Source organism: Fusarium keratoplasticum, chromosome 5 (assembly GCF_025433545.1).
Source record: "Fusarium keratoplasticum isolate Fu6.1 chromosome 5, whole genome shotgun sequence".
In the NCBI taxonomy this organism is placed as follows: domain Eukaryota; kingdom Fungi; phylum Ascomycota; class Sordariomycetes; order Hypocreales; family Nectriaceae; genus Fusarium; species Fusarium keratoplasticum.
Genome location: NC_070533.1, coordinates 1,642,946 through 1,670,652, shown reverse-complemented (window position 1 = coordinate 1,670,652; position 27,707 = coordinate 1,642,946). Strand labels below are relative to the sequence as shown.

The 27,707-nt window shown below is 54.6% G+C and overlaps 9 protein-coding genes across 9 annotated transcripts; 4 read left to right on the top strand and 5 right to left on the bottom strand.

Moving 5' to 3' along the window:
• Positions 1 to 587: 587 nt before the first annotated feature.
• On the top strand, positions 588 to 2,347 carry NCS57_00716600 (SHNi-TPR domain-containing protein; the record flags this gene model as incomplete). The annotated part of the gene is made up of 4 exons (XM_053057028.1): positions 588 to 1,271; positions 1,328 to 1,563; positions 1,619 to 1,967; positions 2,030 to 2,347. The coding sequence occupies 4 exons, from the start codon at positions 588 to 590 to the stop codon at positions 2,345 to 2,347; spliced, it is 1,587 nt and encodes a 528-aa protein (XP_052913223.1).
• A 489-nt stretch (positions 2,348 to 2,836) lies between these two features.
• NCS57_00716500 (U3 small nucleolar ribonucleoprotein MPP10) lies at positions 2,837 to 5,176 on the bottom strand (the record flags this gene model as incomplete). The annotated part of the gene is made up of 1 exon (XM_053057027.1): positions 2,837 to 5,176. One exon carries the CDS (start codon positions 5,174 to 5,176, stop codon positions 2,837 to 2,839), a length of 2,340 nt encoding a protein of 779 aa, XP_052913222.1.
• Positions 5,177 to 5,823: 647 nt separating this feature from the next.
• NCS57_00716400 (uncharacterized protein) lies at positions 5,824 to 7,776 on the bottom strand (the record flags this gene model as incomplete). The annotated part of the gene is made up of 1 exon (XM_053057026.1): positions 5,824 to 7,776. The coding sequence occupies one exon, from the start codon at positions 7,774 to 7,776 to the stop codon at positions 5,824 to 5,826; it is 1,953 nt and encodes a 650-aa protein (XP_052913221.1).
• An 813-nt stretch (positions 7,777 to 8,589) lies between these two features.
• On the bottom strand, positions 8,590 to 11,983 carry NCS57_00716300 (AMPK1-CBM domain-containing protein; the record flags this gene model as incomplete). Its single annotated transcript, XM_053057025.1, has 3 exons — positions 8,590 to 10,620; positions 11,595 to 11,730; positions 11,961 to 11,983. 3 exons carry the CDS (start codon positions 11,981 to 11,983, stop codon positions 8,590 to 8,592), a joined length of 2,190 nt encoding a protein of 729 aa, XP_052913220.1.
• A 2,439-nt stretch (positions 11,984 to 14,422) lies between these two features.
• On the bottom strand, positions 14,423 to 15,253 carry NCS57_00716200 (uncharacterized protein; the record flags this gene model as incomplete). The annotated part of the gene is made up of 2 exons (XM_053057024.1): positions 14,423 to 14,586; positions 14,662 to 15,253. The coding sequence occupies 2 exons, from the start codon at positions 15,251 to 15,253 to the stop codon at positions 14,423 to 14,425; spliced, it is 756 nt and encodes a 251-aa protein (XP_052913219.1).
• Positions 15,254 to 16,561: 1,308 nt separating this feature from the next.
• NCS57_00716100 (Alpha-galactosidase) lies at positions 16,562 to 17,657 on the top strand (the record flags this gene model as incomplete). Its single annotated transcript, XM_053057023.1, has 2 exons — positions 16,562 to 17,206; positions 17,253 to 17,657. The coding sequence occupies 2 exons, from the start codon at positions 16,562 to 16,564 to the stop codon at positions 17,655 to 17,657; spliced, it is 1,050 nt and encodes a 349-aa protein (XP_052913218.1).
• A 574-nt stretch (positions 17,658 to 18,231) lies between these two features.
• On the bottom strand, positions 18,232 to 21,224 carry NCS57_00716000 (Zn(2)-C6 fungal-type domain-containing protein; the record flags this gene model as incomplete). Its single annotated transcript, XM_053057022.1, has 3 exons — positions 18,232 to 20,532; positions 20,630 to 20,654; positions 21,055 to 21,224. The coding sequence occupies 3 exons, from the start codon at positions 21,222 to 21,224 to the stop codon at positions 18,232 to 18,234; spliced, it is 2,496 nt and encodes an 831-aa protein (XP_052913217.1).
• Positions 21,225 to 23,087: 1,863 nt separating this feature from the next.
• Positions 23,088 to 24,861, top strand: NCS57_00715900 (MR-MLE domain-containing protein; the record flags this gene model as incomplete). The annotated part of the gene is made up of 4 exons (XM_053057021.1): positions 23,088 to 23,295; positions 23,420 to 23,453; positions 23,506 to 23,654; positions 23,750 to 24,861. The coding sequence occupies exons 1-4, from the start codon at positions 23,226 to 23,228 to the stop codon at positions 24,859 to 24,861; spliced, it is 1,365 nt and encodes a 454-aa protein (XP_052913216.1). The 5' UTR covers positions 23,088 to 23,225.
• Positions 24,862 to 26,462: 1,601 nt separating this feature from the next.
• Positions 26,463 to 27,284, top strand: NCS57_00715800 (uncharacterized protein; the record flags this gene model as incomplete). Its single annotated transcript, XM_053057020.1, has 1 exon — positions 26,463 to 27,284. One exon carries the CDS (start codon positions 26,463 to 26,465, stop codon positions 27,282 to 27,284), a length of 822 nt encoding a protein of 273 aa, XP_052913215.1.
• Between the last annotated feature and the right edge of the window lie 423 nt (positions 27,285 to 27,707).

Genomic DNA, 27,707 nt, shown 5'->3' with positions numbered 1-27,707 from the left:
GACAACTCAAACTTCAGATGTCGTTGTAACCTGTAGGGTAGGGCTCAATTTCTCCAACGTGAGCCTGGATCTATACAGGACCTTTCAGAAGGACTGAAAACAGTACATGGGAACGTCCTTATTAGTAGATAGGTACTCCCTCTCTGATGGGAGTGATTGTTGACTTTGTCGGCCATTTCTTGTCCTCTCTGTTGTGCTGATATCAATATCATGAACTTGGTCCATTTTTTCTCTGATCAATGGGTTCATAACGCTATGCAAGGCAAGTGCAAGCGAGACAAGGGAGCTCGAACAAAGGAAGAAGCTCTCGCCCCACCAGCGCTGTTCCTGACCAATGGAACGCGCCAAATCTCGTTCCTTCCCCCGGAACCACGCGCGTCATACCACCTGCGTCGCCGTTGCTGGGTCGTCTTTGAGCTTTGTCGCAAACCCTCCACTCGCCGTCGCCATTTTTCGCATCTCTCATCTGCATCAACGACGACGCGCATCAAGCATCTCACGGGTATCGGCTTCATCAGACCCTGCATCTTTATACCTTTCACCAATTGGCCTAGCTACTGCTCCATCTCCTGCAAGTGCGCATTACAATGGCCGACGCTACAGAGCAGACGGCAGCGCCCGTCATCGACGAGACACCCAAGGTCATCGACGAACCCCAGAAGCCGGTCGAGGAGCCTGCTAGCGCCCCAGCTGAGGCTCCTGCCAGCGACTCTGCGAAGCCCGATGATTCTGCAAAGCCTGACGACCAAGCCGAGTCCGCCACCATAACTCCTGCTGTTGGCACCCCCAATGTCGACACACCCAACACCGACTTCCTTATCGCAAACGACCAAGACCCCAACTCCAAGAAGGTCACCCTCGCCGACCTGTGCGCCAAGGGAACCGCCCTGTATGCCCACAGAAACTACGAGGAGGCTGCCGAAGTCTTCTCCAGGGCCAGCATTCTGCAGGCCGAGCTCAATGGCGAGACTGCTCCCGAGAACGCTGAAATCCTCTTCCATTATGGTCGCAGCTTGTTCAAGGTCGGCCAGAGCAAGAGCGACGTTCTTGGAGGGCCCGCCGCGGCCGAAAAGCGAAAGGGGGCCGGAAGCAAGGCAAAGAAGCCCGCACAGACCGAGGCGCAGAAGGTGACGCAAGAAGGCATTGCCATTATCGCGGAGCAGAAGGATGAAGCGAAGAAGGACGAATCCTCCAAGTCCGATGCTGATACGAAGAAGCCTCTGTTCCAGTTTACTGGTGACGAGAATTTTGATGACTCCGATGAAGAAGAGGTACGTAGCCCAGCCTGTAGCTGGAAAAGCGGACTGTAAGCTGACCTCCTTTCTAGGAAGCTGCCGAAGGCGAAGAGGAGGAGGATGAGGACGACCTGGCCACTGCCTTTGAGATTCTTGACCTCGCTCGAGTGTGCTACCTGAAGAGACTGGAAAACCCGGACCCCGAAGAGACGGAGACTGGCAAGGGCAAGGAGGTTGCAGAGGGCGACTCACCTACCGTGCGGCACGTCAAGGAGCGTCTTGCTGACACTCATGATGCCCTCTCCGAGATTTCTCTCGAGAATGGACGGTATGTGTAGGCCCTGAGAATACGTCCGTCCCCGCCCTAACCATTGCGCTTACAGCTACCCGAATGCCATCGAGGACGGCCGAACTTCGCTCAAGTACAAGTTGGAACTCTACCCTGAGGAATCCGAGATCATCGCCGAGGCTCACTTCAAGCTCTCCCTAGCTCTGGAGTTTGCTTCTGTGACCGTCGCTGACGATGACGGCACTGGCGCTAAGCGCGAGGAGATGGACCAAAGCCTGCGTGATGAGGCCGTCAAGGAGATGGAGCTGGCTATCAAGAGCTCTAAGCTCAAGCTCCAGAACAAGGAGGTTGAGCTTGCTACCATGGCCTCTCCCGAGGACAACGAACTGGCGCGGAAATCCATTCAGGAAATGAAGGAAGTGATTGGTGACATGGAGCAGCGAGTAAGTCCTTGCCTCTTAGTTCACCGTGTATCTTGTGTATCCATTGTACTGACACTTTGCAGCTCGTTGACCTCCGAAATGATCCCATTGACGCCGCGGGCTTGCTGGGTGCTGATGCTACTCCCCTTGGCGGCATCCTTGGGGCTGCTCTTGGCGAGTCTGCCGCCGAGACCAAGGCTCGTGTTGAGGAGGCCAAGAAGACTGCCACCGATCTTAGTGGCCTCGTCCGCAAGAAGAACAAGGAGGCTCCCGCCCCGGCTGCTGCTCCAGCTGCTGCCCCAGCGCCCGCTGCTGCGCCTGAAGCTGAGTCTAACGGCAAGCGAAAGGCCGAAGAGCCCGCTGAGGAGTCCGAGGCCAAGAAGGCCAAGGTGGAAGCTTAAAACGGCCAACATCCACTGCTTTTCTTTCGGTAGGGCTCTACGGGGGGTGAAATCACGGCTGGAGTTTGGGGTATCAAGGACGGCAAGATATGTAATGGCATGGGACGGACGGGACGGGACTGCGACGATGCCGTGGTTGATACAGGCGCGCGTGAAGGTGTACAATTACCAACAACCATTTGGTGCCTGACGAGAAAGGATTTGTGTTTATGCCCGGGTATGGATGGATGGGAACGCAAAAAGTTGTACGATAATGCTTGTCCATTTTGGACTTGATGAAGTTTATCTTGATTCAGACGATACAGGTGAAGCATAACATAGCAAGTGACATGATCAAAGCAACCAGTATGTGATGCACATTTCGATATACACCAACCAAACATAAACCGCGTTCTATTATGAATCGCTCGCAAGGCATGCAACCAACCCGAAACTCTTTCTCCCTTTTCTCCTTTTCCTACAAATCCCAATCTAGACATGCATCGCTCTCTACAGCTTAAAGTTGCCGCTCGAGACCACCTTGGGGGCCTTGGCCTTCTTGCCATCCACATCCGTAATCTCTCCCTTGCGGTTGATGACCTTGACACCGCCCTTCCTCAGCTCCGCGATAGTGTCACGCTGCATCTTGGCCCTCTTGCTAACCACCTTCTTGCCGTCGACACCGCCCGCCTTGCGGACGCGCTCCTTCTCGCGACGGCGACGACGGGTCTTGTCCTCGCGTGTCATCTCCTGGCGTGCCACGGGCAGACCGGCCTTGGTGACGACCTCACCCTGGGCGGCTGTCTCGGTGGTGCCGGCCTTGTAGACCTCCTGAGGTGCCATGCGGCTGCTCTCGCCCGCGACGCCCTGGGCTGTTGTGGGTTGAGCATCCTCCATGGCGACCGTAGCCACGTCGGCGACGACGGAGAGGGACGGCGCGGTAGGCTTGGGCTTGTAGTGCCAGGAGCTGAGGGCGTCGAGGCGCGCGCTGACATCCTTCCAGAGGGCCTCGACCTCCTTCTCCTCACGCTGGAGCTTCTCGTCCGACTGGCTGACATAGTTGTCAGGGTCGGTGTTCTTGACGTGCTCCTCCTCGTAGATCTCAGCCAGACCCTTGGTAGCCTTGCTGTCGTCGAGCTCAACGAGGCCACGGCGTGTGCCAGCGGGGAGACCCTCAGTGTCGGGTCGGCGTTTGATGACCTCGTCGAACTCCTGGGCGAGAATACGCCTCTTGATGAGATCCTCAATGCCCTCGGTGACGTCGGGTGTGATGACGGGCACCGGCTTGCCAACATGCTCAAAGTCGAGGTCTTCCTCGAGCAGCGAGTTCATGGGACGATCCACAGCAGCGGCCTCACCAGAGAGGGTCCATTCCCGCTTGGCCACGGAAGCAGCCTCGAGCTTGCGGATCTCCTCTGCGAGCTTGGCTTGTCTTCGCTCGTGAGCTGAGCGTCGCGACTTGGGGTCTCCGGCCGAGACGTCAGATAGAGCATCGTCAGAGTCCTCGTTCTCTGACTCGTCGTCGAACAGATCTCTCCGAACATCGGCCATGGCCCGCTCGACATCGGCGTCGTCTGGCTGCTTGGGCTCAAACTTGACTGTCTTTTTGGGCTTGCCACCCTTGGACTTCTTGGGGGGCGGCGCAAAGAAGTCCTTGTAGTAGACTTCGTTGGCGTTAAAGTCCATTCCCTCATCATCCACATCGGCATCCATGTCCATGGCCTCATCCTCGCTGTCACCCTCGGGCGCATCGAGGGCCATGTCTCCAAACGTGGGGCCATCGTCCTCGTCGTCATCCTCTTCATCTTCTGATTGCGGCTCGGCCGCCTTCTTTGACTTTGAACCCGCTTTGGGAGGTGCCATAGGGTCGACATCCCAGTTGATCTCCTCCTCGTCGCTCACTTGGTCGGTGTAGGGATCTCCCTTTGCGTCTTGCTCCTCAAACCATTGTGTTTGTCGGTTGAAGTCATCGAGAGAGAAGAAGCCATCGTTGAGACCATCAGGATCCTCAACATACTCCTCGGCAGGTCCATCGACTTCATCATCCTCATCCTCGTAGTCGTCTCTTGTTTCGTCGAACTCTGACTCGTCATCATCTTCTTGGTCGTCTTCTTGACCGTCTTCCAATGCTTCCTCGTCCGATATTTGTTCCTGGTCGTCGTCTTCAGACCCATCTTCGCTCTCATCCTCATCAGAGTCCGCCTCAAATCCATCCTCCCCGAACTCAAGTAGCTTGGAGTTATCCGCGCTGGCTCCATTTACTGTGACCTCGTCACGCTCCTGGAGCTCAGCAAGGGCTTCCTCCGAGTACTTCAGAACACCACCAATAATCCTCTTGGCCTGTTGCCACACCTGACCCGTCTCAAACCCATCGATGTAGACCTTGCGCATCTTGAGGACATCATCCTTTCCACCAACCCCCCTCTTGCGCTTCCGGCTCTCCTTGAGCCTCTCCTGCTGTTCATCCCCGACCCGCCCGGCAAAGCTCTCGAGTGTGTGCTTGACGAGGTTTAGAGAGTCGGTCGGGATCGCAGCGGTGGGCTGGAGAAAGGCGTGACGCTTGCCGTCGGCCAGGCTTTCGAGGAGCGCCAGGACATGGCTGTTGGCGAGGGACTCTGGGGCGGCCATGGCGGGAGGCGCGGCCGTCAAGGTGTGCGACGTTGAAGTGAGTGATGGCGACGTCTGGACGGCCATGCTCTGATGTGACTGGCTAGCAGAGCTATCTTGCGCTGCTATCAACTCCTCCAAGCTGTCGTTGTTCTTCCGAATGGCGTTTGTGTATCCAGGATCCAGGTTGTGATGAGCCGCAAAGGCTTGGAGTTGAGAAAAGTCGCGGTTCACACGATCCATACCAGGGAAAAAAATTTGGGACGTTGCGGCCTCGCCCCGCAGTTTTCTGCAGACAGCTGCAACCGCCCGATATGATTGGCCAATCTTCCATCAGTGCATCGTTGATAAGAGATAAGACACTTATCATCCAAAGCCATGCTACAGTATGCGATGCTTGAGAGAAACAAGTTAAAAAAAAAAACCATCATAAAACGGCCCGCTAGGTAGCTTTGCTATGGTTTCTGGTAATATTCGGATGCTGTATATATCTTATTAATCAAGAATGTAGCTGCATATAGACAATGGCGAGTTAGTATCCAATTCAGGTACCGCCCTGCCAACCTCAAGGTGATTGAACAACATGCTTCATCCATCAGATGATGGTTGTACAAATAGCAAGCAAGCCTTGAGCGCAAGTAAGGATTAGCATCTATTCAGGACAACCACTTGAGTGACCGAACGTAATTCCAAATCAATCCCATCCCAGTACCAGCACCAATATCAGTCCCAATTCCAATCCGGGCGAAGCGCAAAGTCCCGTGTCAACTCCGAGGCATCGCCATCTACCAGTCAGTCAAGTAAGTTACTACTCCCTGCTTGCTGTATTGTGTCCCAAGGAACATTTCAATTCCTCTTCCGCAGTCTAGAACCAACAATAGAATAGACCCTCAATTGCCTCTGCGACCACCAGTGCTCATGAGTGTGATTTTCTGTTTCTTCTTCTTCTTTCCACCACCACCGCCGCCGCCGCCGCCACCACCATTATTCGGGCGTGCGTTGCTGTTATCCGTCGCCGACTCGATGGCCTGGATCTGCATCGCGAGATCAGCTGAATCAAACAGGTCCTCGTCTTTGAGCCAGCCGTCGTCAACATTCGAACTCCGAACTGGCGCCATGTCAGGAGATCCATTGATCGCCCGCGTGCCCCAAACTGTTCTCTGAGTCGATGGGCTGGTTGACATTTCCGCCAGCGTCTCGAATCCTGGTCGAGGATCCGGGGGTGTGGCACCAGAATGGCCGCTCAGTGGCTGAAACTCGGACATGTCCATCCGAGGGACATCCTCCTCCTCGAGTGGCTGGGGTAGCCGCTGGTACCCCGTCGACTTGCGTAGGGCAGCTGCTTCGAGTCGCTCTGCTTGGAGACGCTCCCGCTCCTCCTGCGTTTCCTTCTCGCGGTTCCGTTTCCGTCGCCGCTCGATTTCTCCCGAGAAAGACGCCAACGTCTCTGCTGGCACAATGTCTGTCCAGTCACATTCCAGGAAGCTAATGACACACCCGCGAGGAAGATGTCCGAGGTATTTAGCTCTCCTGCGTAGTGCGTCATCGACCACATGGCCGGTTGAGATGTGCTCGACGCGAGGGAGGAGCGTAGAAGGGAATGACGAGAAGGATCCATACTTGGTTTTCAGGATGCGAATGTCCAGTGGTGAAAGGTAGAGGTGAGGTGGTGAACTGTAGAAGTAAAAGTCGGGATCTGCTGATTGTTTCCCGGAACTTGATCCTGGCCCGGCCGTTGGCTCCTCTGCGACTTGAAGATCTGCCAGTTTCTCTTTGGAGGCTGTGACAGCTCGTATGGCTTTCTGAGACCATTCACCATCTTGGCCAAACAGAGTCTCGTCCTCCTTCGCCTGCTTCTCTAGCGAAGCGATTTCCTCGTCGAATTGAGCGGCCATATAATCCGTCGTACCCTTCATCATGCGGGCGTAGTCCAGAACGTTGGCAGCGAAATGCCAGGGAATGTCGTCCCCGAAAGTGCGTGCCTCCGCGGCACCCTCCCGCGGGAGAGCCATCGTTGAGTGTGCGCCTCGTGCCATCAGCCGTAGCACGACGTCGTCACCAACTCTAGGTAGCGGACTTTCCTGACCTGCATAAAACCGGACAGGCCGGACGTCTTGCATGTATATCGAGTCCTCGCAGATGGGGCACTTCTTCCATTTTGGACCACGGTTTGGCTTTCCTTCCTCCTCACTTGAGCTTGAGTTCATAAATCGAATCAGGCAAGGTAAACAAAAGATGTGCCCGCATTTCGCCATGCGAGGAGCCACTGGCTCCGAAAGACAAATTGGGCATGATGAAGTCTGCGACTCGCTCGAAGCAATAATTTGCATCACCAAAGACCAGTCCAGATGCGTGTCGGCATCCGACGCCTGCTTGCTATAGGTTCCTTCTGGAGACAGGACAAAGCGGTAGTTGGCATGGACGTATCTCGCTTTGTCGACTGCGTGGTATCCAGACCCCAGTCCCCATGTTGGATTCCGTCTAGGATGTCTGGCATGCGTATGATGGTCTTGTACCGGTCGTGGCATCGAGTAATTAAGGAGATGGGTGATCGAAGTCTGGCCACGCCGACTGTTCGGGTTTCTGAACGCTCTTAATTCCGCCATCGCATCTTCGTCGTCAGGGCCGGTATTGGACCTATCTCCTAGGCCAGGTCGACGTTGATTTCGGTGCTGTTTTCGAGAGCCTTGGGCCTTTCGAGGCATGGATTGCGCTGACGAGGAGCCGGCCTGCGATGGCCGACGTGATGATTCAAAGCTCGGTGTCGATGGTCCGGCTTGGATGGCTGGGGGGTTCGATGGCGCAGGGGCGGATTTTCCTACACTAGAGGTTGACGAACTCATATTTGGCACGGTCGGTTCGAAGGTGTTTCAACCTTGGATCCGATGAGGCAGGCAGCCGCTTCAATCGATTGGTTTCTTTGGCTGTTTCCCTTGTGGCGGGATGACACCAGCTTGAGCTCTCTTGCCTCTCGCCAGGGGAGAGTCAACGCTCAAGGTCCCAAGGAGAGAGAGACAAGGAGTGGCAGTTCTGACAGGTCTTGGTAAAGTAGATAGGATTGTTGAAACAGTGGTTGGAGGAAAGTAGGTTCACGAAGGGGTCCAGCTGGGACGGACCCCGTGGATGGATGGAGGTGGATCGAGCGAGTCACTCACTGGCGGGGCAAATCGTGACGGAGTTGGCGGGCTCGGCGGCGCAGGGGAATGGCGTTACCTGCCTGCAACTTGGACGTTAGTCATCAACGGATGCCACTTGATGCTATCACATGACCACAGGCGTGATCTCTGAATATGCCTCAGCAACACCAGCACCTGAGGTATTCTCACGTTGGACTGATACAGAAGAAAAACTCATTGTCAAGTTGTATCCAAACTTCAAGCATCACTTCTTTTGGCATGAGGGATACTATCATACATGAATTCCGGTATCAATCAAAAGCATACGCGTAAAAACTGACTATCAACTAGGTATATGACGGAGATCCAGGCCCTCAGTGATCTCAACCACTCTCCTCTTCCTCATGGATCCAGGGGAATCATTGATAAACGAAGACACCAATCCCAAGAAAACGAAAGAAAAAGAAAACCCATAAGACGTTTCTGACACCACAGCATCATAACATTAGCTCATCTCACCCCACCCTCGTCTTGTCTTGTCTACTTGTGGTCGGACAGCTTGTGCTTGATCTTGCTGAAGATCGAGCTCAGTCGGTTGTGCTTCTTCTTTTGGGCGGTGGTCGAAGAGCTACCGTTGGCGGCAGGCTCAGCAGGCTTGGTCTCGGTAGCCTTGCTGCCGTTCTCGGCAGCTGAGGTGCCGTTACCGACAGCGGGAGTTTCCGCCTGGGGCTCAGGCTTAGCCTCAGCCTTGACCTCTTCAGGTTTCGTTACAGGCTCAACGGCGGGCTCGGCGGGCTTAGCCTCCTCAGTCTTGGTCTCTTCCACCTTGGGTGTCTCTGTCTTGGCCTCGGGCTTGGCCTCCTCGGGCTGAACCACGGGAGCAACAGCAGCTGCGGGCTCGGCAGCGGGCTCGGCCTCTTCCACCTTGGCCTCCTTCACGGCAGGGACAGGCTCAGTCTCCTTCAGGAGCTCAGCCTCGACCTCCTTCTTGTTCTCAACAGCCTCGGTGCTAGCGGCAGCCTCAGGGGCCTTGCCGGCCTCAACAATAGACTCCTTAACCTCAGCGGGCACCTCAGGGGCAACAGCCTCAGTCTTGGTCTCCTCAACAGGGGCAACGGGGGCGACCTCCTTCAGGAGCTCGGCCTCGACAAGCTTCTTCTCCTCGACGGCTTCGGTGTTGGCAGCAGCCTCGGGGCTCTTGCCGGCCTCGACGATGGACTCCTTAACCTCAGCAGGAACCTCGGGGGAAACCTGCTTCGTCTCCTCACTGGTAGGCTCCACCACGGCGTCATAAGTACCAGTGACAGGCTTGACCTCCTTGAGAAGCTCAGCCTCAACCTCCTTCTTCTCCTGAACGGCCTCAGTGTTGGCAGCGGCCTCGGGGGACTTGCCAGCCTCAACGAGAGACTCCTTGACCTCAGCAGGGACCTCGGGAGACACCTCCTCTCGGACCTGCTCCTTGTTCTTGGCGTCCAGAGCCTCCTGGGCGGCTACGGGAAGCTTCTCCTTGACAGCATCAGGGAGGTTCTTGTTGGCGGCATCGGTAATAACCTCGGTCGCGTTGTTTACCACAGGAGCGGCCTTCTCCTCGATGGTCTCCTTGGCAGTGAGGCCGGCAGCGATGACGGCACCACCAGCGGTGGCAGCGAGAGCAGCCAGTCCAGCGTCCTGGGCCTTCTCAGACTTCTCGGTACCCTGGCCAGCGGTGCCCTCAGAGGTAGCAGGGGCCTCAGGAACCTTCTCCTTCAACTCCTCCTCAACCTTGGCCTTCTCCTCGACGCCCTCGGCTTCGGCGCTAGCTTCAGGGGCCGCGTTGGCCTTCTCCTGGCTCTCCTTGACAACCTCGGGGACAGCAGGCTTGGGCTCAAGGGGAACCTCGGCGGCGAGGGCCGCGGTGGTGGAAACAGGGGTCACAGTGTTAATGGCGACATCCTGAGCACCGATAATGGGGAGGCTGGACTCGGGGATAGTGTTGGCGGAAACAGGAGGGAGCTCAGTCTCGACACCAGGGATAGCGTCGCTCTTCTCGTACGACTCCTTGTCGAGCTTGACGTATTTGTCGGTGCTCTGAGCGGTGATAGATTCGGGAATCTTCTCGCCGGGAGCCAGGGTAATGGGGTTACCAACGCCCTCAGAAGCGGGGAGGGGGTTGACGCTGATGGGCTTCTCGAGCTCGTTCGCAAGAGGCGCAACAGTCACGGGCTTATCCAGTTCAGTCGCGGGTGTGACGGGGAATCCGCCTGGGATGTCAGAAGGGGTCTCGAGGGGGTGCGCCTTCTCGTTCTCGGTGAGGGTCTCCTCAGAAGTGAGCGCGGCGACAGCCTTGTCCTCGGCCAGCTTCTCGTCAAGCACCTTCTCGTTAAGCGCCTTTTCCTCAACGGGCTTTACCTCGATAGGCTGCTCGGATGCCATCGCAGCGGTGGTAGATGTGGGGGTGACGGTGTTAAGAATGGCGGCGGCGGCGGTATCTTGTGAGATTTGGTCGGGAGTGAGGAAGTTGTTCACGTTGCCCTGAGTGTCAGGTTCGTTGGGTGCTGATTGGTTGATTACCCAGTTACCGTCGACAACGAACTAGATGATGGGTGAGCGACAGCCTCTACAGTGAATGCGCAAAAGGTGAGGGTGAGGAGGAAGAGCAATTGGGTTCAGAGGAGGGGAGGAGGGGGGGTTTCAATCATCTGGTACGATGACGAAAAGGTCAATGGCGGGAGAGCTGAGGAAGGCGGGCAGGCAGGGCAGGTGCGGGTCTGGATGCAGGCACACTAGCGCGCAGCGCAAGCAAGCGCTGACTTGAAAGACGCCTTGGCGGACAGGGCAGCGCGAATCGACTTTGTCCAACGTCGCCGCCTGGCGCCAACATCTAGGCAGACTGGCATGACCTGCAAATGACCTGCAAAAAGGACCTGGGCCATGGGCTGAGGACGAGCAGGTTCTCACCGCTCCCCGCTCACTAACGCATTCCAGAACTGTCTCGAGCGTAGTTGGGTTGCGTCATACCGAACCGCGGGGGGTTGGTTGGGGATGGTGTGGGCGCGGGAATGGGTCGTAGAGAACCCATGACATGACAGGCAGGGAAAAGGTTAGGCCTGGCGCAATCCCAATCCCCGATCCTAGCAGCGACCGCAAAAATTGACGAGCAGGGGTGGTTGGGATTACGGTAGCAGACCAGACCAGACACCGCTCTTGTGCCTAAGAGCCTTTTAGGCTCATCATGACCCTGCAGATTGAGAGATGGCGATGCGCGGAGGGCACGGATTCCATAGCGGCACGGACACACGGTCGCAATCCGCCAGACCCAGACCAGTACCAGTACGAACAGGAGGCGGCGGCGGCGGCGCAACTGCTCGGTGGGGGGTTGGCGCTTCACCATGATCCATCTCTGCAGGGTTTGGTACGATGGTAGGATGGGCACGAGAAGCTTCTCCATGGTGACGAGAAAGGGGGGATGGATAATTGATGGTTCAATCCGGGATCGCGTGTATGGGGAAACACCGAGTAGAGGGAGCTGGTGGTATCGCCGATCGAGGCACCAGTCGCTGACGCACCTTGTAGTAGATCTTGCTCGAGGCATCCTTGAGGTCGACCGTCTTGGAGAAGACATCGTCCGTCTTTTCGAGCTTGACGCTCTTGGTCCAGTCGTCGAAGGTACCGGTCACGTAGACTTCGTCGGCGGGATGCTCCCTACGAGAAAGCTCGGGGTTAGTCCAGATGTCTCAGACATTGTCCTAGTTCCAGAGTGCGACATGGAGCAACAATGGTGACGGGGGTAAAGCTCCAGACAAAGCTCAACGAGAAGTGCTGCGCCGTAGGCACGCGACGTTTGCAGCTCCAAGGGCGAAGCCCAAGGGCGAAGCTTGCTTGAAGCTGTCGTCGCGATCGTCGCCGTCATCAAAAGACAGATTGTTACATACCACTTGAAAGTGAAGCTGCCCATGGCTGCGATTCGTTGATATCAGATGCGGCGTTTGAGTCTGCGCAGGCGGAACGGGGAGCGAAGGAGTGAGGCAGCGAAGCCGGCGGCGTAGGTAGCGTAGATAGGGAGGTAGGTTGGTAGGTAATGACGGATGGATGTTTTGTTGTGGTTGTGGGAAAGAATAGAATAGGATAGAAATGGTTGGGAGGAGAACCGCAGGCGGGAGGCACCAGGACGGGTCTGGTCTGGCGTCGGTCAGGCTGGGGGGACCGAAATTAAAGATTGTCGGCGGTAACGGGGGGAGCTTCAGTAGAAAGAAAAAAAAAAGTACACCACCGCAACCACCACCCGTACCGACGCAGGGATATTATTAAGCGATTCGGAAGAGATGGTTTTGCCGAATCCAGTGGAAATGGCGAAATGGGCGAGGCGATAGGTACGAGAAAAAGGAGAGGGCTTTGTAGGTGCGACGTTGATACGGTGAGGGAGCAAAGTAGGTGAGGATGTAGAGATAAGAGGGCCTGTGGGCGGAAGCAGTGTGCGAAAGCGGAAGTTGATGATGAAAGACACAGCACGTGGGGGCAAGTTTTGGATTTCAGTCAATGATGTTATGCACGAGGGCGGCAAGTATCAGGAATCGATGAAAAATTGGTAGGAGAAGGAAGAAGAGGTCAAAACCTGGAAAGCCTCGAGGCTTCCTCCTTGGAGCTTTGAACAGAGCTTGAATGGAGCTCGGTGAATCACAATAGCAGTGACGACACATCGACGATGATGATGATACCCTGAACCGTCCTGTTGCAGGTTGCGCAACCATCCATCCAAAGATCCATCCATTACTGATGTGCGTCTCCAGCTATGAATGTATGGATGCCAACATACGGGCTTGCTTGGGCACCTTCTTCCTTGCCTGATGTCCTCATTGCAGCCATCATTGTAGCCATGCTGGACCGCCATAGGCAGGTCAACAAGCGCCGGGAGCTGGGAAGATCCATGAACAACACAGCAAGCGCCGCACTCTCTGCAGCAAAAAGCTCTGCAAAAACGCATTCTTGCAGGGTGGGCACGCAGCTGCGGTTCCTCTCGACTGCCCACAAGTGGAGACGCGACACCTTGTCTCTGACGACATGGGCAATTTCATGGCGTCGTTCGGTTGAGTGAGACCTTCTTGTCTGCCCGCCAACCGGATCCGGGCCTTGCAGGCCGCCATCGCATCCTTTCGTGGCATGGATGGTTTTGTGAGAGTGGCTGGTATTGGTAGCAGTTTCGACTCAACTTCGAGGCTGTCGTTTGAATGTAGATATCCAAACCTACCTGGCTAGCTAGTCGGAGTATCATGCTGCTACTAGCTCCATCTTGCCCGAGCTACACCTACCTTTCCTACCTGAGGTAGGAAACAGATGGACGCGATGCTGGGGTAGCTTGGTAGGGTAGCATCGCACGAGTGCCTGGGCTAGACCTCGCCATGGCTGGCTGGTCCTGGGGAAGCCGGAGCTCCATACGGATAACAACCGGACCTTTTTGTCTCTGAGGTGGTCGGTGAAATGGGGTCCGACACGCATCTTAACGGTCTCGCCAAGCTAAATTTGTTTTGTTGTTTCCCGCATCGTCTCGTCTGAATCATATGGATCACCCGCATCCTCGTGATAGCCCAATATTGCATCAAAGTTGCTTTGCTTGTGCATGCCTTTGCTTTTGTCCTGCCCGTCATGGCACCACGCGGCCACGTCCGTGTTAGCCAGTGACCTTTCCTGTCAAAATGTTTTGCATCGTTTCATAGAATTAGGGCTCACTTCTCTGCCGCACATGTTGAAACCAGCCCGTCGATCAAGCAGCCGGCGAGGATCCGGAGCAAGGGTCAGGAACTGAAGTGTCTCTTTGGTGGGGAGGCGGTGTGCGCGTATATGCAGAAATCACCGGAATCATTCGACACTGCAGCTAAAAAAGATTCGAGTTGGAAGTACGTATGAAACAGGCGGTCTCAGGAACGTGTTGAGTCAAGAAATATCGTGCACATGATATGTTTTCCTGAAGGAGCGGTAGAGGGATATACGAATACGCCTTGGAGTTTGAGCGGTCACAGATGTGTGTGTGTGTGTGTGTGTGCGTGTGCGCATGTTGAGCATCTGCCAACGTAGAAATCATGACATTCGTTCATCCAATGTCAGGGCAGACACAGGACTGGCCCTTGCTCCCGCTCTTGCTTTTTTTTGCACACCTTGTAGATGCATGTTAACCAGCCCCAGGGTAGTAACTTGGGACCCTTCGTGCATGGTTCCTGGAAATGGATCCATTCGCGGATGACTGGATGATCCAAAAGAGGGCACTTGTTGATTACATTTGCCGGGGTTCAGATCGATACAGGGAGTTTGAAAATGACAATCGATTTGATGTTACACTTCTACAGTTGGAAGGCCTATGTTATTTGCGACTCTTAAGGCGACACCGCCTGGCCCAATCTCATCACAGCTCCTCCTTTGCCGAGGCCTTGGTGTTGCTGGCCTTGAGTACCTGAGCCTTAATGTCGAACTTCATGCTGTGATCTTCCGGCTGGGAGTGCTCAATCCAAGCGACAACTCCGCCGTCAACGGGTTTTGTGTCGTACTTGGTTAGATCGACTAGTTGGCCTAGATGACTTTGTGTAAGTTACTGCCACAGCAAAACTAGACATTCCTGTCACACTGGAAACTTTGATGACTTACCTTTACACTTGCTTGCTTCAGCTGCCCAGAGAGGGAGGACTCCGTAAAGAGCACCTGGTGCAAAGATGGCAACCTTTTGTTCATCGCCGGAGCGGTCGATCCTGTCGGCAGCTGGGAACTCGACAACATGTTCCAGCTCATCTTCCTCGGTCTTGGGCTTTTCAAGAATAGCAAAGAGTGCCTTTCCTTTGCCGTCGGATCGTTCTTGTTCTTCAATCCACTCACGAACAGTGAGAGGCAGCTTGTCGTAGTCCATCAACAGAAGGCTACGGCCGTGGAGGTGATAATCTAGACCAGACCATCCACCAGGGTATTCCTTTCCATCAAACACTTCCTTCAGGCCCTTTGCCCAAGGCTTGAGTCCATTAGGAGGAGGGTCCATCAACTCGTGAAGGGTGTACTCGAGCGCGCTGAAGCTGGTCTCAACCTCGCAGGCAGGTTGGAATGCAGACATGGCTTCCAGTGCGAAGGGGTTCTTCCAGTCGAAACCTTGAACCAAGTCGACGGGTGGTGGTTGACGCATCTGGAAGGCTTGTGTAGCCCCGGCCAGCAAGGCGGAGGCTAGACATCCGGTGATTCTGGAGCCCTTCATGGTTGTGGTGGTTTAGCGATGTTGCTAGTGAAGCTCTTGGTGACAATTGCCAGGCAATGGATCTCGATAACCAAAGAACACTAATCTCGCTATTTTACTAGAACCATCATGACTTATAAACTTGACGCTCTTATGATGCGAGCTGAATTGCATCGTTGTCCTCTTCGGAGTCTTGGGCCCGAGTTTCCCTTTCAGGGTATTCATATCGGCTCATGTTTCTCAGGCGGGGGCAATTCCGAATATTATCACCTCCGGCTAAAGTGATGAGTGAAGGTATTGGCTACAAAATAGTGATCATGTGAGGGAGAAGTTTTAATTGCATTGATCCCTAGATCGAATCTGGCATATCGACAGATCTCATCCTGGTCGCCATGAGTTGAGGTTTGACCTGTGTTGTCACTTGGCTACTTACACTCAATCTCACAAACGCGTGTCGGGTCTTCAATAGAATTAAAGCCCGCACAATGAATCGGCAAGTGAGTCACCGGCCTTGCTTATGTCTTATAATAATAAGGACGCGTAGTTCAGATGGTCAACTCCACAACAGCTATTGGAGGGTTCGTATCGCAGCACCATGTAACACCACAAAGGGTAACTGCGCTTTATTGCCTTGCGTAACACTAGAGATGAACCATGCAGTACAAGGCTATGCTTTTCGAGATGAAACATGTTTAATGGCAAGAGGTTCGGGGCCAAACAGGCCTCCCAATCTCTAAACTCTGCTGCGCCTGATCGCCTCAGCCATCGTGATGCCGAGTTAACCGGAGGATTCTAATAGTCCGAGCCCCTGAACCAACACACGTTCTGCATTGCACAGCTCCACTACAGAAAGTCTGAAATGGCGACAGGGCTGAGAGATGGCACGCATGCAATTCCTCAAGCACAAAGGTTCGAATATGTTATGTGTGTGTTTATTGTCGTGCCAAGTCTGAGTAGCGGAGATCTCGCATCAGGACCACAATGCCCAGTTGGTCCATCCCGAGCCGCCACACAAGTCTCTAGGTCTCAGTCCAAGCTTTCGTAATACCAGTGTCTGGATGGAACACCCTTGGGATGTCAGCTCGTTCTAGACTTCAACTAGCGTCCATCCCAACGCCAACTTCGCCCAGTAGGGCTACGCGGACTCTCCACATGCTGCGCCCCGTGCCATCCTCCCCCAGCTTCGAAATCGCGTTGCGAGCCGGATCCGGAACTAGGTGAGAGGTTGTGTTTGGTATGTTCGTCGAGTGGCTATTAAACTCCATGGCTCGCCACGGTTGCCGATCACAGCCCGAGCAGCTTGGCGAGCAGATCACTTAGACCGGCACCATGGCGACGAAACCAGCAGATGTCGAAACACCTGAGAAGAAGGGGTTGGCGGCAAAGACTAACACCAAGAAGTCCTGGCCGTTGTGGAAGAAGCTCACCATTATCGGTGCAGCCCTCGTCATTATCACGGCGCTGGCAGTTGGACTCGGTGTTGGCTTAACACGAGGGAAAGGGGGCGACGACAACGACAACGACAACAGCAACTCAGATTCAGACACCAGCGACGACCATGACTCTGCCCTCAAGGTCCGCGGTAAAACATGGCAGCCCAAGGTCGGCTCCCCTTGGCAGATTGTCCTCCTCAAGCCTATCAAGCTCAACGACGACGGCACCGCCGACGACCTGGAGCCCAATGTGGGCATCTACGACCTCGACCTCTACGACAACGACGCAGAGACCTTTGCGGCACTTCGAAAGGCTGGAAAGAAGATCATCTGTTACTTTAGCGCCGGCTCGTGGGAAAACTGGCGCGACGACAAGAACCAGTTTAAGAAGTCGGACCTGGGCAAGACGCTTGACGGATGGCCTGATGAGAAGTGGCTCAACTTGAGGAGTCAGAATGTGCGCAATATCATGAAGAAGCGTATTAAGCTTGCTGCGCAAAAGGGTTGTGATGCTATCGACCCTGATAATGTGGACGGCTATGTAAGTCTCTTACCCTCTCAGCGCGAACCAACTAACACGCCAATAGCAAAACGACAACGGCCTCAAACTCACCGAAGAAGACTCCATATCGTATATCAAGTTCCTCTCTAAGGAAGCAGCCAAATACAACATGTCAACCGGTCTCAAAAACGCTGGAGGCATCATCACATCGGTCCTCCCCTACGTCGCCTTCTCCGTCAACGAGCAGTGCATCCAGTACAGCGAGTGCGAGACCTTTGCCGCCTTCATCAAGGCCAAGAAGCCCGTCTTCAATATCGAGTACCCCAAGGGCGCGCCCAAGGTCAAAGATGCCGATCGTCAGAGGATCTGCTCGCAGTCGGGCAAGGCCAAGGGGTCCAAGGATTTTAGCAAGGTCATCAAGAAGATGAATCTTGATGGTTGGGTCATGTATTGTCCCAACGATACATACACAACTGCGACGGAGGATTGATTGGCGGGGTTGGGCATTTATAGACTTCTATTTCTGGCGTCTTTATAATTGCATAGCGATGGGTATTGCTGGGTACTTGTTAGAATTGAATACAACCTCACGGAACTGCTTTGCTTGTTGCACACCGAGTTCGAAGTAGTCGAGATATCACTACTTCAACATGATTTGCCAGGAGTAAAAGTCCCAATGAATATGTGTGAGCTTTTCGGTCGTTGATTGATTAAGTATATATCTTCCTTGGCGTGCCTGGAGCACGCCCAAGTGTTCATGCATTTTGACCCGTGCCGTTAACCCATATCTCATGACCTTTTGTAACCCCTGAACTCTTTGCCCCAAACACCACCTTGAACCTGCCATCACCGTAAGGTACATCGTCCCCTCTAGCCCTACCATACAAGTGTAAGTTGCGTCAAAGCACAACTGTACCAACCCGCCAGCGCCACAACGCAGACCAATGTGAAAAGATGAGGGTATCCTAACAAGAAGGTTTGTCCAAAACCTCGCCTTACACAACCGACCGACCGACATTAGACGTAAAAGAACAGCAAGAAACATGTTGGCTTTCAGCCATGCTTCATGTTGTCGTCATAAATTTCGACCCCCCTTCCTGCTTAAACAGCCAATCGCTGTTGGCATCGACCATGAAGTTGGTGATATTAAACTCGTTCGAGGCCCCCAGGCCAGGAGGACCATTGTCATTGGATGTATCCATGCTGTTGTCTGCTGGCGCTGGAGTTCCATTCACACCAGCAATATTCTCGCCTCCGAACGGCAGGCGAGGAACGTTGAAAAAGTCAAAGACATCGAGATATTCAAGTTCGTTTGGTGCTGGCGTCCTCGCTGGTGTGACACTGGGCAATCGACTCAGCGCTGATCCACCCTGGTTCGGCTGCCGAGAGATGAGGAAGTCCAGATCGAATGCCGTGCGTCGCATGTCAGACAGTATCTTGACAGAGCTGGGGGTTATGCCATCGCCCTGTCGCTCACTATCGCGGTGCTCGTCCAGGACCCTTTGCAGTAACTGACAGTATCGAGCGGCAACAGGCCAGAACCGACCCATATCGCGGAGGCTGTCGACAAAGAAGGAAATCTGAGGCGACAGTTTGTGCTCAACTGTTGAGCCGTGAACAAGGAGTAGCCGTGCTGACACCCAAAGAGTAAATGCAAATGGTGGACCCAGCTTGGCCAACATCCCATTATTCACTACGAATTCCCCCAGCGCAGCCACATTCTCCACGGCGCTGTGGCACCGTTGAGATGCACTATAAGACGGGGTGAAGATGGGGGACCTTGTCGTAGGATAGGCGGCAGACGAATGAAGGCGGATGACAGCTGTGTGGTACGTGGCGTGAAGCATGACCCAGGCGCAATTGATGTTCTTGCTGCCCGGATGGAAGAGCTTGGCCATGTTGCCAAACTCACCGGGGAGGCCAAACTTCCACGACGTCAGCATGTTGTCCAACTCCTTGTACCGCATCTGCCATTGCTCCACGTCGCTTAAGGCACTGATATCAACTGGCTGCTTCAAGAACTTGTGTATCTTGGAAAGAATGCCAAGAATCTCAATGTAGTACGCAAAGGCGCCAAGATTCTCGGGCTGGTCGATGTCGTGGTCTGGGGAGCCCGAGTGGTTCACATCAGTGCGGAACCACCTGGTGTCCACCTTTTGATTCTTGATCCACAGATCGTCGCGGCAGGGCAACGTCCTGTCTATTTCCCGGTCGTCGAGGGCGAACTCGAAGGCTGTTGCGATCGTTGCGTATCGGTCCAGCAGGTAAATCATCCAGAAGAGTCGCCGTCGCGCCTCTTCTTCAATAAAGTCTTTAGGCTCTGAAAGAGTCATGGCACGCAAGGTATAAATTGAGAGGTAATGGGGGGACACTGTCGACGACGTGATTTCTACAGCCAGGCCAAGTTGTACCACGGAGCGGGTGATGAGCGCCATGATGTTCCATCCCGGAGGCCCATTGCCGCTACCGACGAGATCGAGGGCGAGAATGACGAGAGCTTGCAGGGACTTGACTGATGAGTTTCCCATGCCGTAAAGGAGAACTCGTTCTTTGGAAACCCTGTGGTAGTGCTCCCGTCGTTCGTCGGTCAATCTCGCATCTGTCGAGTAGCGCATTGTCGTTGCCACAATCGCGTGGAGGAGGATTCGATCAGTCTCGTCGAGTGTAGACGGACCGAATAGGGTATCTAGGGTTGTTTTGCGGTGAAGGATTGGGCACCAGGTGTTGATGTGTTTAAAGTAGAGGTCGACAAGGGCGTAGAGAAGGTCGTAGGGTGGCATATCCCGGTCGGGAGTGGTAGTTCCAGGGGCTGCTGACATTGCTGCTGTGGGAGAATGAATATTGGGTTGTACAGAGTTGTAGTAGTCTTGCGCAGCTGCGCTGGGCTGCATGGGCGAGATCTGAGAAGCCGCCGTCATGGGAGGCAGCTGCACATGGTTCCCATTCTGAAAGCCATCGCTCACACCAGGAGTACGGGCGACGCCAAAGTCAACGCTTTGGGTGCTGGGCGCAAAACCAGAGCTGGGAGCTTTCTGCCCAAACAAAGCAGAGTCGGTCTGAGGGGTACGGACGGGCTCGGAGGGTCGAAAGACGTGAGGACCATCTCGTGGTGTTCCTTGATCGCTGGGAAGACTTGGGTTGCTATGTCGGACGCTGGCAGCAAGAGCAGGATTGGTGTTGGCTGCTAGAGTGGCTTGAAGGATCTCGGCATGAGAGCGCAAGATCTCTTCGAGCTTGTCGAGACGCTGTTCGAGTTCGCGACCGTAGCCAGCTCTCAAGCCAGGCTTCTTGCGCTCCTTGTACTCGCAGACGGCGCCATTTCGGCTACACCAACCACAAGAGGGTTGACCACGATCACATTTGACCTGTAAAGGCGAAGCGCATATTAGTACATGTTGTTGATAGTACTGCCAAGGACCAGCGGAGAACTGGGAGGAGAGCAAGTATCAGTAAAGAACATACCTTTCTTTGCTTGCATAGCTCACACCTGGGGATGACGGAGTTAGCTTGAGTATTGGCGGTGTTCGTTATCTCGAAAGGCAAGGAGGGCTGGAAGAAGGTCGCAGTATTGGGGTTGGGGTTGGGGGTGGGCTCGGTGATGGGTGGATCTAATGGCGAGGGTGAAGATTGGGGTGAAGATGCGGCCGTGTACGGTGACATGGTGTTTAGAACAGAAATAGTATAAAAGTGTAGATAAGATCCGACGCAGATCTTAAAACTGGATCCAACAATTCAACGGGTGATAATCTGACCCAAGATGAAGCCCGAGCAAGGTAGGGAATCCACGATCGCGACAATGACTTGAGTGTACAGAATGGACAGACAAACAAAAAAAAAGAGGGGAGCATGACTGGGCATGAGAGCCAGCAGCCAGCGTCGCGACTTACGAGACCGAGATGGGCCGTTTCCTTTTCCCGTTGCGACATAGGGTCTCCTGGTCGCCATGATCATCGTCCTCGCTGAGGAGCTGGTTGGCCTCGTCGCTATCGATCTCGGTCGTGGGCGGGCGATTCTCTACCGAGACATCGCCCGAGTTCTTGCCCACCCCGTTGTGCATGGCCTCGAGGGTGAGAGAAGAATCGGGATGCCCTTGTCAGAGACCTCGCGTGTCGGTGCGATGAAAGTGCGAGCTCAGCAACGGTCGTGTGAGTGAGCGATGCGAGTGGTATGCGACAAAGGGCTGGATACGCGGGAACGGGCAAAAGTGCGGTGCAGGGAGTTTGGAGTCTCTGCAGAGGAAGCTCGCGATCCGGGACAATGGTTCGCGCGAGAAGGAGAAAGATCTCCCGAGGGCCCAAGGGGAGGATGGAGAAGTAAGAGGAGAAGAGGCATGCGGTTACGCTACCATACCCCAGGTCAGGTACCTAACTTTTCCATATGGATACGGAGGCGGCTGCACAACCTGGTAGCCCAGGTAGGTATTTAGGCAATACCGCGGATTGCCGACACGTCTCTTTTGGTAGGATAAAACTTATGAGCTGCCCATTCCCCTTTGTCAAAGTCACCTGTCTCTTGTTTCTCCTTTGTCGCTTTTTGCTGGCTTTGGGCCTCGGACGGACGGGGAGTGAGTGGCGCCTCAGACCGGGCCTGGTCAGAGGTGGGCCGAGGTGGGCTACGGGCTAAGGGCGAGCTGTCAGAGCTCCAGCTCTTCGGTGTACTTCCGTTGACCGGGAGCCGCAAGTAAAATTATGCGACAGGAGAAGAAGAGATTTTCTGTAATCCTTTTTTTGCAATCTTGAAGCTATTGAGATTCAGCCAGCAGAATAGCACGGCTTCAGGGGGGAACAAGGGGTGGAAGGGGGAGGGCCATAGCGCTCTTCCTCGGAGGCTTGTGAAGTGAATTCGATCTCTGGTGATGCGGAGAGGAAAGAACCGAGCACCCTCGTTCGTACCTGCCCAAACCTTCCCTTCACCTCACGCGCGACCAAGCTCTTTCCTTTAGCGGGGAACACTCTGTTGTACAATGATTGGTGGATGGCTCGGCAAGTGGGCCGGCATGGCAAGTCACTTGCCCCGGACCGGCAAGGGGTCATCTCCTCCCATGATGCTCTCGTGCGAAAGGGTTTGTTTACCAAGAAGAAGCGGTCACTCTTTTGTGAGCTGGTGAAGTGTCTGGAACACGTTGTTTATTGAAAGATTTCTGCTGGGATATCATGAAAGGAGACACCGCTAGATTATATGACTTTTTGACCGTCCACTGCCCAGGAACTTTCCCGGATCTTCACCCTCCACTTCCCCCAAAATCTCAGCCCCCGTTCTTCACAACCCCCGTCCACCCCGCAATCTTCCACAAACCCGCCACCAGAAAAAGCCGAGCCGCCAAAAAAACGATCTCGGGTTCAACAGCGTTTTGACAACCTGGGACAGCAGATGCACACCTCACTGGTTTCTTCATCAACTGCCGCAAGCAGAAACCCCCACGAGGCACAAACCTTCGCATGCGCACCGCACACAATCCATCATCCATGGATCCTCTTGCGTACACAGCCGGCGCGCAATAACGTTCTCGACCAGTCGCTACGAAACCAGGAGAAAATTGGGCCCCATCCCATGAGCAAGCATGAGCCGCCGCTAAGCTACCCGAGCAAAAAGTCTCAAAACCCCGACGACCACCGAGAAAAGGTGGAGCTGTCCACACAGTTGGAGATGGATCCATTCGCGACGCCATCGCTCGGTGCATCTCTGCCCGACGATTGCATCGCCATGTCGGGAATCCGGCGGAATTCAAACCCCCACCACTTATCCGGAGGCGACTCTGCCGGCTCCTGCCCGCTTCAGCGGGCATCACAAGACCGGTAATCCATCGTGAGCTGCCTAGAGGCGCACGACTCGGCTACCATTGAATGATACGTGATCGGCTGGAATTATCTTTAACCCACCTGCAGTGCCACCGGCGCTTCCTTTGTAAAGCAGCCAAGCCCCAGCGTGTTACGGTCATCTTCTTCCCAACTCATTCTCACCCTTCTTTCTCTCTTCCTCCTCATCCTCGACTCGTCGCAATCAACTCTTTTCCATCGCCCTTCTCTTGATAGTGACATTGAACGAAAACGACAACAAGATGGCTACTGTTAGAGATTTCCCGACCATCAAGGCCATAAGGTCATTCATCATTGGCGGTGTTGGATCAGGTAAGAACCCCTCTTCCGCGTTGCCCGGCTCTCAATTGAGAAGAGGGGTAACTCCTCAAGCCATCTGGGCGCATCCATGACCGCCTAGATGGTTGAGTATGACAATTGCTAACTCGCGAGCTAGGCGGTGATTATCACAACGTCAAGGGCGGTCACTGGTACGACCCAATTCCTCTCAAACGGTAACTTTGACTGACATCTACCAAACAGGCTCATTGACAGCGACATCTCAACACCTTGCTCGAGATGGGAGCAGTACAAGAAGTCTCGAACCAGCTGGGGCATCAACGTGCTGGGCTCGTTCCTGGTCGAGATTGAGGCTACGGATGGCACTGTTGGCTTTGCAACTGGCTTTGGAGGTGAGTTCAATTCTCGACATCCAGCCTGACTATGGGCTTGAAAACCATCCAATGAAGGCTCCATGAACAACAAGCGACTGACAGTCTATTCTCAGGCCCCCCTGCTTGCTGGCTCGTCCACCAGCACTTCGAGCGTTTCCTCATCGGTGCCGACCCCCGCAACACAAACCTTCTCTTCGAGCAGATGTACCGTGCATCCATGTTCTATGGCCGCAAGGGTCTGCCAATCGCTGTCATTTCCGTCATCGACCTTGCCCTCTGGGATCTTCTGGGCAAGCTGCGCAACGAGCCCGTCTACCGTCTCATTGGTGGAGCTACAAAGGAGCGCCTCGACTTCTACTGCACCGGCCCCGAGCCCACAGCCGCCAAGGCCATGGGATTCTGGGGAGCCAAGGTCCCCCTGCCCTTCTGCCCCGATGATGGTCACGAGGGTCTTCGCAAGAACGTCGAGTTCCTCCGCAAGCACCGTGAGGCCGTCGGTCCCGACTTCCCCATCATGGTCGACTGCTACATGAGTCTCAACGTCTCTTACACAATCGAGATCGTCAAGGCGACTCTGGATCTCAACATCAACTGGTGGGAGGAGTGCCTGTCTCCCGATGACACTGACGGCTTCGCTCTGATCAAGCGAGCTCACCCCCAGGTCAAGTTCACCACTGGTGAGCATGAGTATTCGCGATTTGGTTTCCGCAAGCTCATCGAGGACCGAAACCTCGACATCATCCAGCCCGATGTCATGTGGCTTGGCGGTCTGACTGAACTCCTCAAGGTCGCTGCCCATGCTGCGGCCTATGACATTCCCATCGTCCCTCACGCCAGTGGCCCTTACAGCTACCACTTCCAGATCTCTCAGCCCAACACCCCCTTCCAGGAGTACCTTGCCAACTCGCCCGATGGCAAGAGCGTGCTGCCCGTGTTTGGTGATCTCTTCATCGATGAGCCCATCCCCACCAAGGGCTTCCTGACAACGGCGGACCTGGATAAGCCCGGTTTCGGTCTGACCCTCAACCCGGCTGCCCGATCCAAGTTGATCCCCAGCGACTACCTTCTCAAGATGCCCGCGGTCCCTACCCTGGCGCCCCCCAGCCCTCCCAATGAGAAGGAGGAGGAGGAGAAGCCAGAAACCAAGGAAGAGTCCAAGCCCAACGGTGTTGTTGAGCAGCTTGCGGCCAAGGTCGAGGGCCTCACCACCTCAACGGCCGCTTAGATGGCTGGATCGCTAGAGGATATCATACCTTGGTATGAATCCAGCATACACTTTTAGTACTCACCAGGATTTGTGATCGCAGCCAATGTTTCAATGCGATCGCATGATGAGGGTCCGGTTGGGGAAAGAAAGACTTGGGTATAAACCGTTGCATACACACGTTATAGTGTATTGCCTGACCTGCAAAAGGGTTTCGAATTATCTAGGCATGAGATTTGCATTGCATTTTATAGTTTTGGGATGATTTCAAAGACACGAAGCATTTCCATAGAGTGAATTGAAAAACAAGTTAAAAAGATGTGATTTTGTTCAACTATAGTGAGATGGATTATTGGACGTAAAGTCAAGTTAAGAAACCCGATTTTGTTGATTTGTTGGTGTTGTTGAGCGTCCATCTCACAAGTTGACTTCAATTGTTGATTATCATCACCAAGTCATCAAACGCCACCAAAGACATGTCGTTGAAATATACCCCAGACATCAGGCTGTCAGAAACGCAGAGACCCACGAAACAAGAGAAAAACCCACGATCATGGTTGTGGCCCACCCCTGGATGGCGCTTTGTGCGTGCACACCCCTCACTCAAGAATAGACGCGACGTGAGCATCGTGAGATTTTTTTCTGGGGGTCAGAAACGGTGACCGTCGGAGTGCGCCACTCACAGACGGTGGCCGTTTTGTTACCACTCTCGTGGCCACACTTCACGATGCTTCCAACCCCAGCACGAGCCGTTGGCTCGAGCGGCCGGTAGGCTTGTCGGTTTTTGTGGGAACCGTACGTCTGGGTACACGTGTGTGTGAGCTGCAGCAGGGGGAGTGAAGGATGCGAGATGGCATGTCAAGGGGGTTCACGATCTTGGGTAGGACGAACTCACGATCGCCTCATGTTTGGTGTGCTTTTTCACCTTGATCATATGCTTCTCTTTGAAAGGTTTCCTTTTGCTGCCAAGAAGCCTGGGTCTATTCCGCGTATTCATAGAGTCAAATGACCCTCTTTCTTCGCAATTCGCCCCGCCGGCATCTCGCTATAAAGCATACCGAGCCTAGGAAGGGAGATCCATCATCTCGAAGAATCTGATTTGCCACGTTCGCCCCTCGCTCCTTGGTGCACCGAGGGACACTCGGAAACACGACAACTGACAGCAGTCGACGGGTTGCTGGAGCTGCCCGAGACCAATTTTGGCTAAAGATTGTGCTTTTTTTTGGGGCTGCCGTGTCTTTTGCCTGTCCCACCAAATTTCGCGGGTCACGATGGGATGCTGATGGAGGAGAAGGGTCCGAGGTTGGGTGGTTTCGGTGCTTTTAAGAGCCGTCTCCCGGAAGTGAGGGGAAGAGGAGGGTTGGAAGCGGGAGTCGTCTTGAGTCTCTTTCTTGTCCTGAATCTTTTGTGCAAGCGAAAACATCTTTTACGTTGACATACACATCTTCACCCATACATCACAACCTCTATCACGACAATTGGGCTTATACTCGGCGTATCCTCCACCGATAGCAAAATATCCAACGAGCTGCGGAGCTTCGGTGATCATCGGGCCTCATTAACCATCACGACAACCTACGAAACACCAACACATAATCCATAACCCACATACACAAATCACCATGTTGATGCCAGCGGGTCTCCTCGCCAACAAGAGCGCCATCATCACGGGCGGCACAACAGGCATTGGCCGCGCCATCTGCCTCGAGTTCCTCCGCCAGGGTGCCAATGTGGTCGTCAACCACCTCGGCCTTGAAAAGGACAAGAAGCATCTCGACTCGCTCATTGCCGAGGCCGATGCCATCCGAAAAGCGACCCCCACCGCCGGCCGCCTCGCTCACCAAGAGGGCGACGTCCGCAACCCGGACACGGCCACCAACCTGGTCAAGATGGCGGTTGAGCACTCGGGCCCCAGTAAGCGCCTCGATGTGTGCGTCTCCAACGCTGGTATCTGCACTTTTGCCGACTTTTTGACCCTCGAGTCGGATCTCCTCTACAAGACGGTGCGGACAAATCTTGATGGCGCTTTCTACGTGACTCAGGCTGCAGCACGGCAGATGGCCCTCAACCAGACACCCAAGGGCGGAAGCATCATTGGAGTATCATCCATCTCGGCTCTCGTTGGCGGCGGACAGCAGACGCATTACACTCCCACCAAGGCGGGCGTGCTGAGCCTGATGCAGAGCACAGCATGCGCGCTGGGCGAGCACAACATCCGGTGCAACGCCCTCCTCCCAGGCACGATCCGCACGCAGCTCAACGACGCCGACCTGGCAGACGACAACAAGCGGGCGTACATGGAGGGCCGCATCCCCCTCGGGCGGACAGGCTCCCCGTCCGACATGGCCGGGCCCGCCGTCTTCCTGGCCTGCCCGGAGCTGAGCGGCTACGTGACGGGCGCGCAGCTGCTGGTCGACGGAGGACTGTTTGTCAACCTTCAGTGAAGGAGACAAGATTTAGCTCGTGGGGAGAAGTTTGGGGGAGGATCTGGAGAAGCGGAGAAAGAAAGTGGAGGAAGCGGGTTTTCCACCTTTCGTCTGGAGTTTCCCCAGGCATCATCATCATCATTCAACTGCCGTGGAGAAGATCCTTTTTTCCCCTTAATTTCTTAGCGACGGTTTGACTCGTGGATATGATCAAGGACAAAAAGTACTCCGTACACAGTCCGTGTATGCGGAGGTACGGGGAGCCGGAGAGACGGACGGCGATTGGCAATTCGGGCTTGGCCGACCGCCGTGCGCAACAACGGGGGTTGGGTTTTCGACGGCGCCGGCTGTTTTGCCTCTTGTCTTTCCATGTGAAAAAAAGGACGCAACAAAGGAAAACAAAATCGGGTGCCGATCGCCTTCCCGATGCAGCAACGCCGG